Raw genomic sequence first — 20,730 nt, forward strand, 5'->3', positions numbered from 1 at the left:
AAAAATATTACATATATGACATTTCAAGGTTATAAGGTATAAGACTATGCATATATTTACATATATTGATACATGTATTTGTATAAGCATACAGTCCTTACAGAACACTTGTAGAACAGAATTATACAATCCATATTCCCTTAGAGCCTTAGGTTCAGGAACCAGAGACCTCTCTGTGTTATTACACAATGGTGATTTTTTAATATTACTTAAGAGAAAATTAAACAACAATTTAATGACTAAAGAGGAATCATATTAACTATACTTCATTTCATTTAAAAGTATGTGTAAATAAAATAATTTTTAGCCTTTATTCTTGTTCTAGCCCAGTGGTCGGCAACCTGAAACAGTAAAAGAGCCACTTGGAACCGGTTCCCTCAAACACAAAAAAAAACCTGGAAGCCGCAAAAAAGAGTACGCATGCGCAAAACAAGAGGCTGATCAGCGGTCCTATGTATGCGTCCTCCCAGGAGCTCTGGCACACGAGATCAGCGTTTCTCAGGCCGCGCTGATCTCGCCCTTCTTGCAGTCTCCTTCTCTCTGTTTCAGCTTGCTTTCAGCTACTTTTCTTTCGGGGGATCCAGCCTCTGCCACCCCCTTCTCTCAACAGCTGGATGCCCGAAAGAAAACCAGCCGAAGGTAGCAGCTCTGCAAGTCTCCGCAAAGAGAATGGGCGGCGTAGAGAGAATGGGGCACTGTAGGCTGGATCCCCCGAAAGAAGTCTCTGCTGAGACAAGAGAACGGGGTGGCAAGCTGCCGAGAGAATGGGGCGGTGGAGGCTTGCCGCCCATTCTCTTGGCGGAGACTTCTTTCGGGGGATCCAGCCTCTGCCGTCCCATTCTCTCTCTGCTGCCCATTCTCTCGGTGGAGACTTCTTTTGGGGGATCCAGCCTCTGCCGCCCCCTTCTCAGCTGCCCAGCTGAGACAAGGGGGCGACAGAGGCTGGATCCCCCAAAAGAAGTTTCCGCTGAGACGAGAGAACAGGGCGGCAAGCTGCTGAGAGAATGGGGCGGTGAAGTGCTCTGCCGAGAGAATGGGACGGCTTGCTATTCTCTCGTCTCGGTGCGGCACAGGCTGGATCCCCGAAAGAAGTCTCCGCCGAGAGAATGGGCGGCAAGCCTCCACCGCCCAATTCTCTCGGCGGAGCGCTCCACTGCCCCATTCTCTCGTTTCAGCGGAGACTTCTTTCGGGGGATCTAGGGGGGCAGCAGAGGCTGGATCCCCCAAAAGAAGTCTCCGCTGAGAGAATGAGCCGCAAGCTTCCACCGCCCCATTCTCTCGGCGGAGCACTCCACCGCCCCATTCTCTCAGCGGCTTGCCACCCCATTCTCTCGTCTCGGCAGAGCCCAGCTGAGAGAAGGGGGCGACAGAGGCTGGATCCCCAAAAGAAGCCTCCCCTGAGACAAGAGAATGGGGTGGTGGAGCGCTCCATCGTGAGAATGGGGCGGTGGAGGCTTCCTGCCCAATCTCTCGGCGGAGACTTCTTTCGGGGGATCCAGCCTCTGCCACCCCCTCTCAGCTGCCCAGCTGAGAGAAGGGGGCGACAGAGGCTGGATCCCCTGAAAGTCTCCGCTGAGACGAGAGAATGGGGCGGCTTGCTGTTCTCTCGTCTCGGTGCAGCATAGGCTGGATCCCCCGAAAGAAGTCTCCGCCAAGAGAATGGGCGGCAAGCCTCCACCGCCCCATTCTCTCGGCGGAGGCTTGCAGAGGTGGCAGCGGAGCTGCGCGTGCAGCTCTCCAAACCGCCATTGCCCGTTAGGAGAGCTGCTGCCTTCGTCAAACATGGACGAAGGCAGCAGCTCTCCAAACAGGGCGGTGAAGGCACGCAGCTCTCCAACCCGCCGCTCTCCAAACCTCCACCACCCCGTTTGGAGAGCTGCTGCCTTCGTCAAACATGGACGAAGGCAGCAGTTCTGCAAACAGGGTGGTGAAGTTTTTGAGAGCTGCGCACGCAGCTCCCCAAACCTCCGCCACCCCATTCTCTCAATGGGACTTTTTTACTCCCACTTTTTTCCCAGAATGGTGGAGGACTGGGAGCCGCAAGAGACAGCTTAAAGAGCCGCATGTGGCTCCGGAGCCGCAGGTTGCCGACCCGTGTTCTAGCTATTTCTTAAGATGCCTCTATATAATTGATATCACACAGCCAGACACAAGGATATAATGAAGACTCTTTGGAAACAAAATTTCAACTTGCTATAGCTTATACACAGGAAGAAATTCAAAATAATTGCTTTTAAATTCAGAGCTTCTGCTGTACAAGAAAAAACAATCTTACTGTATGTTGAACATGTATTATTTCTAAATAAGGACTTTTCAATTACAATAATCACTATTATCTTTATCTTACCGACTATTATTCAGTACATTTTCCATCACATTATTTGCAAACATGCTCTTATGAACATCCCGCTCTTGCACGAAAAGAGTATAACAAAACCGCCGAGCAAGCCAACCTCTGTACCTATAATTATGGAGGAATTTAAAGAGACCAATTATAAGAAAGTTATCCTTCAAATGGCTGCCAAAATATATCATATCTCATATCATATCTTGTATAATATCATATTATATCTCATTCCAACTAATAAAATCAGTAGAAGTCACTTTGAGTATAGGTGTTGATTTGGTTCTGGTTTAAGAGTATCATGGCAGAAGCGACTAAAAAAAACCCAAATACAGTACATGAGTCAAACTCTTGGCTGAAATATGTTCAGCTTAAATCAGCAAAAGAAGATATAAATTTCTTATTAATTCAGCTTTGCACATAAATACAGGCAGGACATACTAATAAAGAGTTTTGTTTCTTTTCTTTTCTTTCTCAAGTGGGCCATTTTGCCCAGAACAAATCTGAAACCAAATTGAAATTTGACCCAAGATTTTCACAGCATAAGAAACCAAAATAAATGTAAACAGAGAATAATACTTGAGTTTCTCTGCAACTCTAAATTCAAAATTATTTGGTACTATGGGCAGATAATAATAGAATAGAAACTGTTTAAGAGGCCTACAGAACCAAATGAAATCGATTCATTACCTCCATCTTGGCTAATTAGTTCAATACACATGATGTAAATTTAATAAAGCTAGCAAATCATTTTGGAAGATATTTGAAGGTGGAAGACAGATCATTTTGCCAATGATGAATGTATAGAGGTAATAGCAATTTTGAAATCAAATGGGGAGGTAATGCCAATTTGCTACTTTAATTACTAGGGCAACTTTAGGTGGCATATAAAGAATAGAGATGAAAAACAATAGTATACAATACAAGAGTATAAAGCACCAGATAAGTCAAGCCATATCAGAGAAGAACAATATTAGAAAAACAAAAGTTAACAAGAATTTGATCTCTTCTTTAGGTACACATGGCTTTCTATATCCATGTCTATGTCTACTTCTAAGTTAAAAACATTGTTTAAAACTTTTTTACTAAACTGTGAGGTATTAAAGCACCAAAAGAAGTAATGAAAATAAGTTAGATATTCTTTGGAGTTCCAATGTTGCTGTTAGTATTTTGAAATGACAAATGTATTTCATAATACAGTTTAACAGAAATGCAAAACATCATTAAACTGTTGTGCAATCCATCACATGCCTCGTCAGAATTCAGGTACACTGAACAAATTAGATTATAGTCGTTTGAAGTTATAATCAGGAGTCAAAGTTTGCAAGCAGAAATTGGGAGCTCTAACAGTAGATGGAATGCTTTCTTTGGGTAAGAAATATAGGGGCTTTGATGGGAATTCATTAAGCTAGACTGAATAAGCATATAAATTATTTCTTCTTTTTTGTGTTCATTTACTACGTGTATACATTTACATAAGACAGTGCAAAATAGTAGCTGTTCTTTTATGTGCTGCCAAATGAATACAGGTAGTCCTAGATTTAGAGCTGGTTACTTAGCAACTATTCAAAGTTAAAAGACCTCCTTGGGGATACTTATAACCTGGTTCTGAAGTTCCAACATTCTTTGAGGTCATGTGACCACATGTTGGGTACTAGACAACCGGCTACATTCACAAATGTTACATCCACATGATCGTGTGTTACTGCAGTTTTTACTTCTGGGTTTTCACAAAACCAGCCCCTACTCAATGACTGTGGCAGTCATTTAATGACTCTTGCAAAAAGGGTTGTAAAATTGGTTTGGACATGTGGGTGATTCATTTTATGACCATCATGATTTACAATCATAATGGGCAAGTTCCACTGCAGTCATAAGTTGAGGACTACCTGTAAGATAAAGGACTAACCATCTTTTATCTGCTATTTAAAATCTGCTTCCCACATGAATTCTGTTAAAAAATAAACTTAAAATTAGCTTTACAAATGTGCATCTGACAAGTAAATTCTTGTTTATTCAAATTCATGCCAAATGTACTAGACTTAAATATGTCAAAGGACTTTCTATCCCTGACAAACCTGAAACTTTCCTTGCATTTTTTTAAATCTAAAAATTAATGAAGACAGCTGACATGAAATTCTGGCTTACACCAGAGTATATTACATTATATATACATTTATTTTGATCCTCATGCATATGTTTTAGCAAGCAACCAGGACAACTCCTTGACTGGGCAAGGCAATTATTTTATTGTCAAACTCCTATTTACAAGAATCTTGCCAGATCAAATGTCTTCTCTTGATCTCAGATTTCTTCTCCTCCAAATCAATTCCATCCTTGGAATCTCTCTTTACTCCCCCTCTCTTTAGCCAGTGATTCCATCACAGTTTTATGGGGAAATATTATTATGTAGCTTCATTCTGTCCAATAAAACTAGTACCTGTTTTCATGAACAGTTATACAAATTGTTGCACTACCATGTTGCACAATTAGCATTCAAAAAGACTAATACATTTTTTTAAAAGCTGAGCATCAAGCTCAACCAATGTACAGGTTTCAATTTTGGGGTTGAAAGTTAGCCTCATTTAATTACTCATATTAATACTACTAGCAGCACTAGTTTTCTAAGAACAGAGTTGATGAATAATGAAGCCTTGAATCGAGTCCTTTTATATTTCTACATTATTTGGATAGTTACTTCTTGTCTCTGCACTGAAAGCCAAAATGTCATTACTCTGCAGGTTCAGTTCAGCAAAACTAACATTAATATTTAACCTTTTTACTCATTTAACCTTTTTACTCATTAATCCTTTTTAATAAATCACAATATTAACTATACTAAAAAAGTATTTACCGTGTATGTGTTTCATTAATATAGATGACATTACGCAGACCCAAAGAAGGGATATTAGTATTAAAAAGTTTGTCCTGAAAGAAAAATGCATAAATTAATTTATTACTAACTGCAGTTCACAATAACTATAGCATTTTCCTGTATAATATCTCTAAAGGGGAAGAATCTGCACACACACCCCATATAAATAATTTATAGCTCAAAGTTTGCCACGGTTTAGTGTTCTCACATAAAATCTCAGCTATCTGCAAAATATATGCATATTTGTTAAAGTTGTACATCAACAATTATGGTCAGTCCACACAAAAAAAATAAGTACAACAATAAAGAAAAATCTGTGCATCGTCACTTTGCCTGAACAAATCACTGGGCCCTGCTTTACAGTCTTTCATTAATACAGAGGCATCAAATACTATTCTATTCCACCAGGTAAAATCTGAAAGTAACCTATGCAAGGTAAGTACATAGCTACTGAGTTCTTAATTTAATTGCCTTCTGGCTGTTTGATTACCATTACATGAACATTAAATTTCAGTTTGTTACTAATATAATTCCACTTACCCAGCTTTGAGGAGTGCATACGTAACAACAGCGTCCCACAAATGGCCTATTCCTGCCCAGAAGAGTCTCTTTCCATTTTAAAGTGGCTGATCGGAAGACGGTAGGCCTAGAATTGCATTCTCCCTGGAAAATAATGAATATATAAATATAGCACATAAAAACGGAAAGCTTTGAATTTCTTTCAGGTTGCTTTCTATAAATGAACTAGCTAAAGTTAAGAACAACTGATTTATTTGTTCTGCTTAAACAAACAACCAAATTCAGTTACTGGACACATTCATAGACTTACATACATACAAATGTTTGCCTATAAGTATCTAGATCAACTATATTGTCAAAATATTTTCCTCCCTTTGAGTGATGAAATCTGTATATATGATACTGAATCATTCCAAGATAACAGTCTTGTGAACCAGTTCCAGACTTCCACCAACTGTATCCACCTGCAACCACATGATTGTATTTTGGGTGCTTGGCTACCAGTTTCCATTTATGGCCATTTGCGGCATATTGTGATTATGTGACTGTGATTTTTGGTGTTTTTTGCAAGCATTTTTTTCTGGTTAAAAACATCCACTGGGTAAAATGGATGGTAAAATAGCAAAATAGATTCATTTAACAACCATGTTTGCTTAATGACTACAACAGTCATTTAATTACTGCAGCTTTCACTTAATGGCCACTGCAAAAAGGGTCACAAAATCGGGTGTGACCTACTTAATGACTTATGATCATAATCCTGGACATAATTACAGTCATAAGTTGGGGATTACCTGTACACTTCTGGAAATCTTGTAGGAATAAATCTGAAATAATATAATCCTCTACTATATATTATAATATAAATCTGAACTTTTTCTATAGATGTATTTTGAATGAAAGTGGTGCTAGGTTATAGTACGGTATTATTTTTTATCAATTATATCCTGCCCTAAGAACAGTGTATAGAACAATCTAAATGTATTACAGATACTCCTTGAGTTACAGGGGCAATTGGGACCAGGATTGCTGTTGCTAAAGGGATGTGGTCATAAAACGCAATACCACATGACTGCATTGCTTAGTCATTGAAGCCCCAGCTGTCCCAGTTGTCTTGTATCCTGAAGATATAGGGGACATTAAGGCAGAAGTGGCAGAAGTCCCAGGTAAGAAGACAGGGGTGCTCCAGGGCATGCCATCAGAGTGAGGGAAGCCTAGAAAGGTTGGCGAAAGCTGTAAGGTGGGGAAGACCAAGGGAGAATTTGTGAGGCCTAGCACAGGTTGTGCACAAGCACAGAAAGTTGCAGAGCTGGATAGTGAAGTGAAGTGCAAGTGCAGGAAGACTGTAAGGAGATGATACAGAAGGGTGAGAGTGCCAGGAGCCTGAAGGGACTTACTAGAGAAACTTGTGACCTTCTCTGCTGGCTTTCCCATTGACTTTGCTTGTGGAAAGCCAACTGGGAAAGTCAGAAATACCAGTCATGTGACTGTAGGGTGCTGTAACCATCATGTGAACTGTTCGCCAAGCACCTGAATCACAATCATGGGGCTACAAGTGTGCTGAAGTGGTCAGAACTTTGAGGACCAGTCACAAGTACCACTTGTTCAGCACTGTGGCAATTCTGAATAATCGCTGAACAAGTGGTTGGTAAACAAAGACTATCTGAACATTCTTAATTTTTTCAAGAGTAATCCTATCTTACTTTTTCACCTTTCAAAAGGACACTAGTGTTTTATCTTAAGAAACCTGTGAACACTGAACTAGCATGCATTTTGCTTACCCATTCTTCACTGGAATGTTTACATCTTGTGACAGTGCATTCTGCTGAAGATGACAAGTAGGAAACATCTATTGTTCCAAGTGACAAAGCCGTATCCTCCATGATCTACAACATAAATTCAGGCTCATGAGCTAAAAGAGGAAAATAATTTCAGCATTAAGGAATTAAGTGTATTAGTAAATAAGTTAATTCACTTATCCTAAATGTCTTACTAAAGCTGAAATCCTTGGCACATTCATATAAGAAAGTCATTCACAATGACAATTGGCAATTAAAAAGATGCGACTACATAACTATATAGTATAGTATAGTATATATCACTATAGCTTGCCTTCTTTTAGTTCTCCATTCAGGATACTGTAACTCGTTCCAGACAAGCTTGTAATTATACTTCAAACTTATCTACTGGTTGCTCATAATTACAAAAATTGGTTATGATCAGAAGAAATTAAATTTGTGCTCCATTCATACACAGAAAGTAAATGCATGCTTAATTATTGTAAGATAAGAACAGGAGGAATTTAAACTAGTTTCTTTCTAATCTAATATACTGTATACTTCTCTGTTGCAGAAGCTTCTAGGCCAGGGGTCGGTAACCTGAAACAGTGAAAGAGCCACCCAGAACCGGTTCCCTCACAAAAGAAAAAACTGGGAGCCACAAAGAAGAATGCGCATGCGCACGCATGTGCAAAACCAGAGGCTTGACAGAACAGTGGAGCCTAACGGGAGACATACAGGCGCCCTGCCCCCTCCGCTCTCATTCACTCACCTTTGCTTGGAAAAGTTTCTCTCTCGGTCTCATTCACTCATGTTTTGTTTGCAAAAGCTTCTCTCTCGCTCTCTCATTCCCTCACTTTTGCTCCAAAAAGCCTCTTTCATGCTCTCATTCACTCACACTGCTCAAAAAACGTTTCTCTCTCGCTCTCATTCACTCACCAACTCAAAAGGCCAGCCGCGGCGCCTCCATTGACTTCCATGGGGACGCTTGGCAATTAAAAGCACTCCCGCTACTGCTGCTACCTTTTCACTTGCTGCTTGGTTCCGATTTAACCTGCAGAAACAAATCCCCGAGCCGGCCCCCATGACAGCAGCGAGCCCCAAGGAGCGGGACGGCCCAGTGTGCTTGCCGAGACGCTGGAGCGAGATTGCCCCCAACAATCTGAACACGAGATTTCTCAGCCCGCGCTGATCTCGCGCTCCTTACAATCTCCCTCTCTTTGTTTCAATTTGCTTTCTGCATTTGGGATGAAGACTCGAGATTCGGCGTTTCTCCACGCCCGCTGATCAGCACGTGCGGAGAAATGCTTATTCCCTCTGCTGAGCCATCCCAGTTACTTCCCTGGAGCACCTCCATATCTTGCAAGGACGCACAGGGAATCCACGTTTCTCTGCACTTGCTGATCAGCGCGTGGGGAGAAACGCCCATTCCCTCTGCTGAGCCATCCCAGTTGCTTGCGTTGCAGAAGGCAAGTATTTGGGATAAAGACTCGAGATTCGGTGTTTCTTAGCCCGTGCTGATCTCGCCCTCCTTACAGTCTCCCTCTCTTTGTTTCAGCTTGCTTTCTGCATTTGGGACAAAGACTGGAAACTCGAGAGAGGGAGATTGTAAGGAGCACGAGATCAGCACTTTCTGCATTTGGGACAAAGACTCGAGATTCGGCGTTTCTCAGCCTGCGCTGATCTCGCACTCCTTACAGTCTCACTCTCTCAGTCTTCATCCCAAATGCAGAAAGCAAGCTGAAACAAAGAGAGGGAGACTGTAAGGAGGGTGAGTTCAGCGCGGGCTGAGAAACGCCGAATCTCGTGTCTTCGTTCCAAATGATTACCTTCCGCAACGCAAGCAACTGGGATGGCTCAGCAGAGGGAATGGGCATTTCTCCGCACGCAGGAGAGGTTTGTTAGGGAGGCGGTGGTCCAGCGTTGTTTACCTGCTTCCTGTGTGTGTGTGTGTCAGACCTGTAGGGAACAGCTGGTAGAGGTGGCCGTCCGGCGTTCCCCCCCTCCTGTGTGTCGGGCCCACAGAGAGATGCAAACACCAGACTGCCACCACCTCTACCAGCCGTTCCCCGCAGGTCCGAGACACACACACACACACACACACACACACACACACACACACACACACATACATGAGGGGGAAAAATGCCGGACTGCTGACTCCCTACCAGCCGTTCCCCGCGGGTCCAACACACACACACACACACACACACACACACACAAATGAGAGGGGGGGAAATGCCAGACTGCCGCCTCCCTACCAGCCGTTCCCCGCAGGTCCGACACACACACCATACACAAACGAGAGGGGGGAAAGTGCCGGACTGCCGCCTCCCTACCAGCTGTTCCCCGCGGGTCCAACACACACAGACACAGAGAGAGAGAGAGAGAGAAAAGGGGGGAAAGAAGGAGAGGATCTGGCAGCACCCGAGACTCCATATGCTACTCAGAAACACCACCACCACACCCGCACGCTCCATTAGAAAGAAACGCGAAAGAAGGCAGCAGCTCTCCAAACGGGGACGCGGAGGTTTGGAGAGCTGCGCAGGTCTCCAAACCTCCACCGCCCCGTTTGGAGAGCTGCTGCCTTCGTCCGCATTTGAAAGAAACGCGGAAGAAGGCAGCAGCTCTCCAAACGGGGCCGTGGAGGTTTGGAGAGCTGCGAAGCTCTCCAAACCTCTGCCCGTTTGGAGAGCTGCCGGCTTCGTCCATGTTTGAGGAAGCCAGCAGCCCTGCAAACGGGGCAGAGGAGGTTTGGAGAGCTGCGCGCGGAGCTCTCCAAACCGCCGTTGCCCCGTTTGGAGAGCTGCTGCCTTCGTTCGCATTTCTTTTGGCCCCGAAAGGCATCAGCTCTCCAAACCTCCGCCGCCCCATTCTCTCAATGGGACTTTTTTGCAGAACGGCAGAGGAGGACTGGGAGCCGCATGAGACGGCTTAAAGAGCCGCATGAGGCTCTGGAGCCGCGGGTTGCCGACCCGTGTTCTAGGCAAATAAAGTTGAAGTCAGTCAGGCTTCAGAAAGCAGGAATGCAGAGTACATTCTCAAACCATGCAAGGATAAAATGTCTGGTTAGCAGTTCAGCATGTTTCACACACCCAAATTTCAGCACATTGTGTGAGTCTACAATCAGAAGGAGTATGATAGCAACTTTTTTGGTTACCAAAAAAGCTTGCATGAGCAGCTCTCTTTATAAGATGCATACAGTAGCAAGACTGATGTAAGACTTAAATTGGAATAAACCGTAGGAAGGATATGAAAGAAAAGAAGGCAGATTAATTATATAGAGGCAGATGATATTTGACTACAAGTCCTTAATGCATTAACAGCACTGTATTTAAAAATCATTGTAATGGTTGAAATTTTTTGAGTGTATAGGCAAGTAAATTACTGTAGCTAGGCATGGGTTAGTACACTATACAGTCAGTAAATCAAATATGGGGAAAATACAGGTTTCTTTCACCCTGCTAACCGTATTTTTTATTGTTAAAAAAATGAGCCCCTCCTCTATACTATAAATACATTAAAAAATACAAAGACATAAAGAAATATTTTTGTTCAAAGTGGGAAACTCAGTAACATGCATTTTCCTAAGATACAATCAGAAGTTTCTTCAGGGACCCAAGAAATTATAGAGGACAGTTTTCAGCAGAGAATGATTTTGTTCCTTGCCATTCTAATTATACTGAATATACTATTAGAACTGAAAGCAACTCCAAAATACAAAAATACAAACCCAAGGACTTTAAAGCCTCATGAATGAGAGGTATTTTAAAAGAAGTGATGAATCTTGGCTGCTCTTCAAAAACTTTAAGCATAACTTCCTAAGAAAACCAATGTGATATTGTGATTAGATATTTTGATTTGGACTAAGAATGAAGAGATGCAGACTTGATATTGTATAGCTTGGGACTGGTGCAGAAGAAAGCCCTCTCCTGTTTGTCTAATATAAAAACCTGCAATTCCCAAACTGTAAGGGTGTTTTTAACAAACTTACAGGGGCAGTATGAAATACTTAATATTTGGACCAGACTATTGTGTTAATGAATAAATGGTGAAGGGGGTTGGTCCTGGGTGCTGCAAAAACATTATGATATATAAGGGCTCCATGAACTGAAAAACTTTTGAGAATATTTGATACAGACTGAAGAAAGCAGTTCATATTTATTGTAAATCAAAGCATTCAAACAGGTTTCTAGCAGAAGACATAGTCTCTCAGATAATCATGTTGTACAGTAGAGCAGGGATCCCCAACCCCCAGTCCATGGACCAGTACTGGGCTGCAGCATGCCAGCAACCAGGCTGCACAAACAAAGCCCCATCCGCAAATGCAGGCAGCACACAAAACCACACACCCTCCGGTCTGCAGAAAAACCTCTCTCCATGGAACCAGTCCCTGGTGCCCAAAAAGTTGGAGACCTCTGCAGTAGAGTTTTGAAGACTAATATTATTACCACCTTAAATTTTGCTGAGAAAAAATACCTAATTAAGGTATTTCAACACAGTCACATTTACATCAATTTGTGCTTAAAGACATTTTCAAAAGTCAAGACAGTGTGTGACCAAAGTATGGACAACTGTTGCCAAATCCAATTGGCTAAAGAGAACCACAGCTGGCAACAAACATGCTTTCTGACCTGGGAATCTAGCAACAACTGAGAATCAAAGAACCCTCCCAGGCTGTAGATCTGTACTTTTCTGAGAAACCTCATCCAGAATAGGATAAATGTATGGCTTAGTTTCCTATTGAACAGCACCATCCTTACTTTCTCTACAGCAAGTATTACATTGTCACTTTTAGGACAAATAACTAACACGTATCAGAATCTCTGATGGTGAATTGACAAAGTCTAACTGCCGTAGAATGTAAACTTGAATCTTAAATAAAATCTTATTTGGAACTACTCCAGAAACTGGAGATAGGAAAATAGAAGAAGAAACAGATATAGAAACAAATAGGGGGAAAATTAAGAGCATGATATTACTTCAGTACTTACACTGAAATCCCTAAACATTTTTATGTACATTATTGCCTAATTTGTAACTGAATGCTTCGATTATTTGAAGCATCCAAGCATTCTGGCAATGAATATTATTGTTATGTACTGAGCTTTTGGGGGTTTAATCACGTGTGCTGCTGGAGAACTAACGGTTCTCCAGCAACCCAGACAGGACGTCTCCAGTCCTGGCAGCAGTTAACGTGGCAGGAATAATGGGTTCAATCTGATTGGTTGTTCAGAGCATGTGGACTATATATATTGTGCAACGTTACCCCAAAGCCTCAATACAGTCCAGTCTCACTACAATAAAACTATGATTCTTCTGTACTCACCTGCCTGGCGTCTTCCCTGCTCTTCAGAACCCACAACTCAACAGTGGCGACGAAGGTGGGATCCTGCTTCACCTTAAAGAGATGAACTCATGAGGGGTTGGCTTTATGTGCTGGTGGAAAGAGGCATCTTTCCCCCCCCTTCCTCGGCTGGCTAGCAAACTACGCTAGTGGCCATTTGCTCAGAATTACCCGTCTGAGCTCAAGAAGCAGGATCAGAAACGCAGGAATTAGTCAAGATGCCAAAGGTCGGTAAATTAAGGGAGTTCGACATTTGCCACCCAGGAGAATGGCCGTCGTATCTTTCTCAAGTCGAGAATTACTTAAGGGCAAATCAGATCACTGAAGATGGGCTTAAAGCTGCAACGCTGCTATGCGTCTGTGGGCCAGCAACGTTCGACCTCGCAGAAAACCTGTTTGCCCCCACGCCAATCGAAGCACTATCATTTGCCGACCTCAAACAAAAACTTAATGGACATTTTAAGCCAAAAATGTCAGAAATGGCGTGGAGATTCAAGTTTGACCAGGGGGTACAACGTCCAGGAGAATCGGCGTCAGAATACATCGCGGGCCTGTGCCAGGCCGCGCGTCTTTGCAAATTCTCAAACCTTGAAGAACGCCTGAGGGATCGGTTTGTTTGCAGCCTCAGAAACAAAGCCCTCCAACAGAGACTATTCGCCAGACCCAATTTTACATTCTCGGAGGCACAAGACAAAATAATGGCCGACGAAGCAGCCAGAAGAGCCGTGCAAGTAGTGCAAACTGCCAAACCTATCAAGGCCGAAGAAACCATTCACCATGAGGTCGCTAAATTTGGCAGCGAACCAGCAGTGGAAGAAGAGACGGAGATAGACAAGCTACAGAAACAGCCGGGCGCACAAGAACATGGAAATCAACAAAAAGAAAACACTTACAAGGCAGTTCTCTTCTCTAGATGTATGGGGTGCGGAGGCAACCATTCCCGCGCAAACTGCAGATTCCGTATGGCCACGTGCAGGGCCTGTGGGAGGACCGGACACATCGTGGTCGTATGCCGGGCTCGCCAGAGAGACAGACAACCCAAGCATCAGTTGGGGGAACCGACAAGGAGAGATACCGGGGCCCAGGGTCCAACCAGTGTGGGTTTTTTCAAAAGCCGGAGAAGTATTTGCCACACAGGGGCTCGTCAACCCCTTAAATCTAAACTTAAACTCTCCATTAAACTGCAAGGCATTCCATGCAAAATGTAATTGGACTCCGGTTCAGCAGTCTCAATCATTTCGCATGAGACATTCAAATATGTCTGTAAACGCAGCAATCACTGAGTTAAATTGAAGCCCTTGAGCATTATCTTAACCGACTTTCAGAATGCCCAAGTTAAAATTAAGGGGGAGGCCACCATATCAGTAAAATTTAAACGTTTTCCGGGTACCTGGATGTCATAGTAGTAGAGGGTCAGAGAACAAGTCTTATAGGACTTGACTGGTTTGAGGCTTTAGGAATTCAGATAGCAGGCATCAACTGAACGTAGAGTACTGACCTCAGAGCTGTCTGTGAAGAATACGCAGATATGTTCGATTCTAAATTAGGAACTTATACCGGCCCACCTATTTTGTTTAAATTAGACCCCAATGTAATACCAGAGTCAAACCGTGCAGAGTTCCTTTTGCATTAAAACATAAAATCGATTCAGAAATTGATAAATTAGTAGAGCAACGGGTATTACAGCCTGTTGAAGGTGGAGAGTGGGAGACCCCTATCGTCACCCCACTTAAACCAAATGGAGAGGTTCGCATTTGTGCGGACTACAAATGTACCCTAAACAAAGCTTTAAACCAGCATGCCTACCCAGTTCCGACAGTCAGCCATATTCTAGCCTCTTTGCAAGGTGGTGCCATTTTCGCTAAGCTCGATTTAGCGCAGGCATATCAACAACTGCCAGTAGATGAGGCCACAGCAGCGGCCCAAACAATAGTGACACATAGAGGAGCTTTCAAAGTCAAACGGTTGGAGTTTGGTGGGATCATGGAACGCACCCTCAAGGGCATTCAAGGTGTTTGCCCGTATTTTGATGATATTCTCATTGCCAGAGAATCCGCAGAAGTATTAGCAAATAGGCTCAGGGCTGTCTTACAAAGACTTCGCGATGCGGGCCTTAAACTGAAAAAGAATAAATGTAGTATTGGGGGTGTCATCAACGGAATTTTTGGGGTTCTGTATCGATGCCAGTGGAATCCACCCCGCAGAATCAAAGGAAAAGCCCATCAAAATGGCTCCTAGTCCTAAAAACAAAGCAGAATTACAAGCATTTTTGGGTTTACTGAACTTTTATCACACATTTCTACCTCATAAGGAAGCTATAGCAGAGCCCCTCTTATCTGCTTATCTGCTTCTTATCTGCTACTCGATAAGAAAGCTGTATGGCAATGGACTAGTGTACATGAAAAGAGTTTTCAGGACCTTAAGGCCCTCTTATCAGAAAAATCCAGTTACTCATTACATAGAGTCTAAACCTGTATGTCTTGCATGTGATGCATCTCCTTATGGGGTGGGGGCAGTTTTAAGTCACATAGAAAAGAATGGGGAACAAGTTCCCATAGCATTCTATTCCAGAACTTTATCTGCTGCTGGACGCAATTATGCACAAATTGACAAAGAAGCCTTAGCCATAGTGGATGGGGTCAAAAAATTTCATGATTATTTATATGGAAGAAATTTTACTGTGTACACTGATCACAAACCCCTTTTGGGATTATTTACAACAGATAAACAAACCCCCCACATATTATCCCCAAGGATGCTCAGGTGATCTATATTTCTGTCTGCTTATAAATTCAAATTAATTCACAAACCTGGAAAGGAAATGGGCCATGCAGATGGCCTCAGTAGACTACCACTGCCACTTATAGATCCTGACCCAGCTCCTGCTGCAAGAATATTATCCATACAAGATTTGCCTGAGTTCCCCCTCCATGCTGGGGACATTGCTGCAGAAACGGCCACGGATAGAATTCTAAGCAGAGTTTTCTCATGGGTATTCACGGGATGGTTAGAGAAAAGTCCAGGCTCTGAATTCCAAAGTTACTTTGTTAGAAGGCATGAATTGTCTGCACATAAAGGATGTTTGCTTTGGGGAAACAGAATCATTATTCCCTCAGTATTAAGAGATAGAGTATTACAGTCCTTGCATGAAGGACACCCAGGCATAGTGTGCATGAAAGCATTAGCTAGAAGCTACCTTTGGTGGCCAGGTTTAGATAAGGCTGTTGAGGAGCAAGTACATGGGTGTTATATCTGCCAAAGGTCAAGGCCTGAAATGCCCCAAGCACCTGTCCATAGATGGGAGGAAACTCATACTCCCTGGTCCAGGATTCATATTGACTATGCTGGGCCTTTTCAAGGACAGCTCTTCTTGGTAGTAGTGGATAGCCACTCAAAATGGCTGGAAATAATTCCAGTTTCTAATATGACTACTGCTAGGACCATCCCGGTGCTGAGAAAATTCTTTGCTACACATGGGCTACCTGATGTCGTGGTTTCAGATAATGGGGCTCAATTTACTGCTGCTGAGTTTCAGGCATTCCTCAGAGCGAACCTAATCAGACATGCTACATCTGCACCTTTCCACCCATTGTCGAACAGGCAAGCTGAACGAATGGTGAGGACAACCAAGTACGCCCTGAAGCACATCATCACAGGGGACTGGCATCATAGACTGGCAGACTTTTTATTCTGCCAACACTCTACACCATGCACAGCCACAGGTAAAAGTCCGGCGGAGCTTCGTTGGGGTAGACGACTCATCACTAAACTAGACAGACTTCATCCAGACAGAGTGGCATCAGATGCTTCTCAACCCAAACCGAGGGGGCTACAGACTGGTGATTTGGTCTGGGCCAGAAATTATGGGCCCGGACACTTGTGGGTCCCAGGACAGGTGGTTGACAAAACTGGACCCCTATCTTACACAGTAGGGGTGGAGGGAGGGCGACTGGTCAGACAGCATACTGACCAGTTAAGTAAAAGATTTCCAGAATGGTCACTGAGTGAGAACCTTGGCACAAGTTCCTCCCTTAGTTCTCCAGCTGGCACACAAGCTAGCTCTCATCCGTACCACCAGTGTTTTCAGCACACAGCGGGATTCAAGTCCGAGGAGGACCAAGACAACTCTGAGGTGCAACATGGGACCCCTGATCAGTCGGATCAGCCATGCACCAGTGACAGCTGTGCTCACTCTGCTCCAAGTCTTGACTCTGGGGTGGGCCAACTGGAGAGGCCAGCCAGAGCAGTTCTCCATCTTCAGATTCTGCAGCACAGGAGAACATGAATTCACATGGCATGCCAGATAAGCGGGTAGACCACAAAGTGGTTGGAACCCCAAGGCGTTCCTCACGACCACACAAACCTCCTGCATACCTTACAGAGTATGTTGTTAAATAAAGGACAATGTATTGTGTAAAATGATTACCAGTTCTTAGGCATGCCTGCTCATTTAAGATATTTTTGATTCTTTTGTTAATCAATACAAGAGTTGTGATGCATTGCATACTGAAAAGGGATTAACAGAGGGTGAGTCTTTTCATCGAGACGTTCTTTAATTTCTTTGTAGTTATCATAAGGTACTGTTAGGTACTGTAACACTACTGGCAGAACAGCAGAACTGTCATTAGTCTCATTGCATGCAGTTGTGCATAACACATCCGAGAAGGTCGCGTTATGAATCTACTACCTTGAATGGGGTCAAACATTCACTTATATATTGGAAGTTGGGAGTGAATTGAATTCTTTAACTTGTAAGGGTTATATTATTTGTTCTTAAAAGGGGGAGGGGTGTTATGTACTGAGCTTTTGGGGGTTTAATCATGTGTGCTGCTGGAGAACTAATGGTTCTCCAGCAACCCAGACAGGACGTCTCCAGTCCTGGCAGCAGTTAACGTGGTGGGAATAATGGGTTCAATCTGATTGGTTGTTCAGAGCATGTGGACTATATATATTGTGCAACGTTACCCCAAAGCCTCAGTACAGTCCAGTCTCACTACAATAAAGCTATGATTCTTCTGTACTCACCTGCCTGGCATCTTCCCTGCTCTTCAGAACCCACAACTCAACAGTTATAATGCATGTGAAGTTCTACCAACTCAAGCATATTCAATCCCATGCTCTTTAGATATTGTGGATTAAAATTTCCAAACCGCCCAGCCAGCACATTCACTGATTATCTGATAACATACATTCATACATCAACAATCTAAGTACTGAAAAATAAACTAGAACAGGGGTGTCAAACTCAATTTCATTGAGGGCCGCATCAGCATTGCGGTTGCCCTCAGGGGGCCGGGTGGGTGTGGCCTGCGTGGGCATGGCCTACTGGGTGGGCGGGGCTAAAGTGCGTATGGCCTACTGGGTGGGCGTGGCCAGCTCTACATGGTTCGCATCAAAGGTGCCTATGGGGGCCTGGGCAGGAGTGGGACAGATCTGAGGGTCTCTGGCAGGAGGAGGGTCTCTGGGCCAGGGCCAAGGCAGTGGGGGCCGTTCCCTCACTGTTTCCAGGATGGCTTCGTGGGCCGCATGAAACCACTTCGCGGGCTGGATCTGGTCCCCGGGCCTTGTGTTTGACATGTCTGAACTAGAACAAAGTGACCATAAAAACAATAGCCTGTAAAACTGGATCTTTGGATAAACTTACCTGGGACTAAATGTCAGTGAATTAATTGGATTTATTTCCAATTATATGAACATGAGACCGGAATGCAAATTGGTAAAGCTTTAATTGTTACAAATGCTAGAAGAAGAAAAATGGCATCTCCTTCAGAATTTGTTCAAATAATTTATATGCAGTAGCATGCATAAGCAGTGCTAGGAAAGTACATAGCCACTTTAAACTTTCTTCTATAAATAACAGAACAACTACTGTATTAAACACTAGTATCAAATGTTGGGTGTCCCTATACAGCAGAAAGCTACTGCCAAAGAGATTTCGCTCAAACAAGGGAACATTAGCAACCTAAGCCAAATTGGCTGAATGACAGAAGGGACTTTCAGGCAGAGTTAGTTAAGTACACCAATGGAATGCAAGTGAAAGGCTGAAAGAAAAAAAGGAAAAGAAACAGCCTATCTACCAAGGAAAATGGGTATTTTTTCAGGGCCTACTTTGAATCGAATCCAGATTCATCAGCCATAGTTAAGAGAACTACACTAGCATGCTCCAGACAGAACAGATACAAACAACTACACGATCACTTTCCACCATGTAAGAACTTTCCTCCATGCAGTGATGAAGGTCACTTCTAATTGGGCTCAGGGATAAATCTGAAAAATATTTTTTGTGGCACTATGCTGTTTCTCTACATTCTCATTCACATCTTCGCAAAATATTGCAAAAGGAAGGAGGGGGGACAGGGGTTGTCAACCAGATTAGTCTACTATTTCATGCTATGTACATTTCACTTGCTATCTCGTTCAAGCATGGGCCTAGAGCCAGATTCGGTATGCTATGTGCTCCTTTTTTTTCCAAAAATTAGTTCCTAAAATACTTTCCATTGCAATTAATGCGGACACGGTTTGTCCCACGTTAACCTTACGGTTTATTTATGTATTGGCCAGCCGGTTCAGCCAAGACTGCAGCAGCAAAAACACTGCTAGTTACGGACGGTGACCGCCTGCAACATATTTTTGGGTCTCAAAATCGTTCCCGTGAAAACGTTTCACAAGCAGCCCGGTTTTTCCAGACCCGCCATCAACCCAGTGGTGCCAATTTCTGCCCGCCCCCCCCCCCGCCCGAAATTACCTTCTTTTTTCCTGCGACGATAGTAGCAGAGGATCGGCCTCGGGATAGAGGTTTTTAAGATCTCCTTTCGAAATATCCAGCAGAAATCTGTCCAAACACTCTCGGCGCGCCGGATCCACTATCCCTTGACCTTCCGATCTCCGACCCTTTGGGAAACAAGCGGAGGCTACATCGACGCGGCTCCGACACGAGCTGCAATCCTGAACAAGACCTTGCCGGCAAGCTAGCGGGCAGGCTGTCTCGTTCACGCCGCCCCAACAAGGAGGGCAGATGCTGACGCGATTTCCTGAGCGCCAGGCGCCAGCGAGCAGGGAAGAGGCCCTGCTGAGCTCGCGTCAGTGGCCGCTGGACCGCCTCAGCCTGCTGCGGAAGGTGCTCCGACGCCCCCGAGCTGGTGTCTTCCAGGTGTCTTGGGTTGCCATCAGCCTTGGCCAGTGAAGTCAGACGGGTTGAGGAGATTGAGAGATGAGCGCGACTTCAGGGGAAGCTCGGGGGTCATCAAATCTTTCCGCTGTGCAGAGCTATGTTCAGTAGGCTGCCGATTTTCTTAGGTGTAAAAGGGGTGGCAATTGGAGACCTTGCTTTTACTCCACACACAAGGCAGTCTCCGAATATTCTGCAAAATTGTTTTAGAAAGTCACCATAGTGAGGGCTGAAAGATAGATAGATAGATGATAGATAGATAGATAGATAGATAGATAGATAGATAGATAGATAGATAGATAGATAGATAGATAGATGATAGATGATAGATAGATAGATGATAGAAAATAAAAATGTACAAAAATAAGTGCACATTATGGGATGAATTTTTTTACCGTACCTAATGATTCTAATGTGCCTAATGATAATATTAAAGATAGCTGTGCCAAATGACAATACTAAAATAGCTGCTGTTTAGCAGCTCTTGGTAGAGAGAGAAGGTCAGATAATAATCTGATCTTTCTCTGTCCTGCAACAAAACCTGAAAAGCTCAGGTTGAAAAAGGCCATCAAACCAGGATGCCCTGAACAATCCCAGGCAACTCCAATAACAACTAATATGAACCAGGGTGTGGGAAAAGACAGAAACAAGCAAAAAAAGAGAAAAAGACAAGGGCTGCTTTTATCTCTCTTTACCTGG

The 20,730-nt window shown here is 43.6% G+C and overlaps 1 protein-coding gene across 3 annotated transcripts in view; it reads right to left on the reverse strand.

Moving 5' to 3' along the window:
- Positions 1-20,282, reverse strand: part of GPAM (glycerol-3-phosphate acyltransferase, mitochondrial) — a 41,956-nt gene extending 21,674 nt beyond the window's left edge. Inside the window, exons 1-6 of one of the 3 annotated variants that reach the window (XM_081328446.1) lie at positions 13,757-13,820; positions 12,846-12,917; positions 7,520-7,624; positions 5,760-5,882; positions 5,199-5,272; positions 2,348-2,461 (exon numbers count right to left, since the gene is read on the reverse strand). In XM_081328446.1, coding sequence (XP_081184572.1) covers positions 2,348-2,461; positions 5,199-5,272; positions 5,760-5,882; positions 7,520-7,624; positions 12,846-12,917; positions 13,757-13,801 — 533 coding nt within the window. In that variant the 5' untranslated portion in view covers positions 13,802-13,820. Of the gene's footprint in view, positions 1-2,347; positions 2,462-5,198; positions 5,273-5,759; positions 5,883-7,519; positions 7,651-12,845; positions 12,918-13,756; positions 13,821-19,608 lie in introns of those variants that run through there. The other 2 variants (XM_081328448.1, XM_081328447.1) reach the window with 2 other exon arrangements.
- Positions 20,283-20,730: the final 448 nt, after the last annotated feature.

The sequence above is a fragment of the Vipera berus genome, assembly GCF_964194415.1.
Source record: "Vipera berus genome assembly, chromosome: 5".
NCBI lineage: Eukaryota > Metazoa > Chordata > Lepidosauria > Squamata > Viperidae > Vipera > Vipera berus.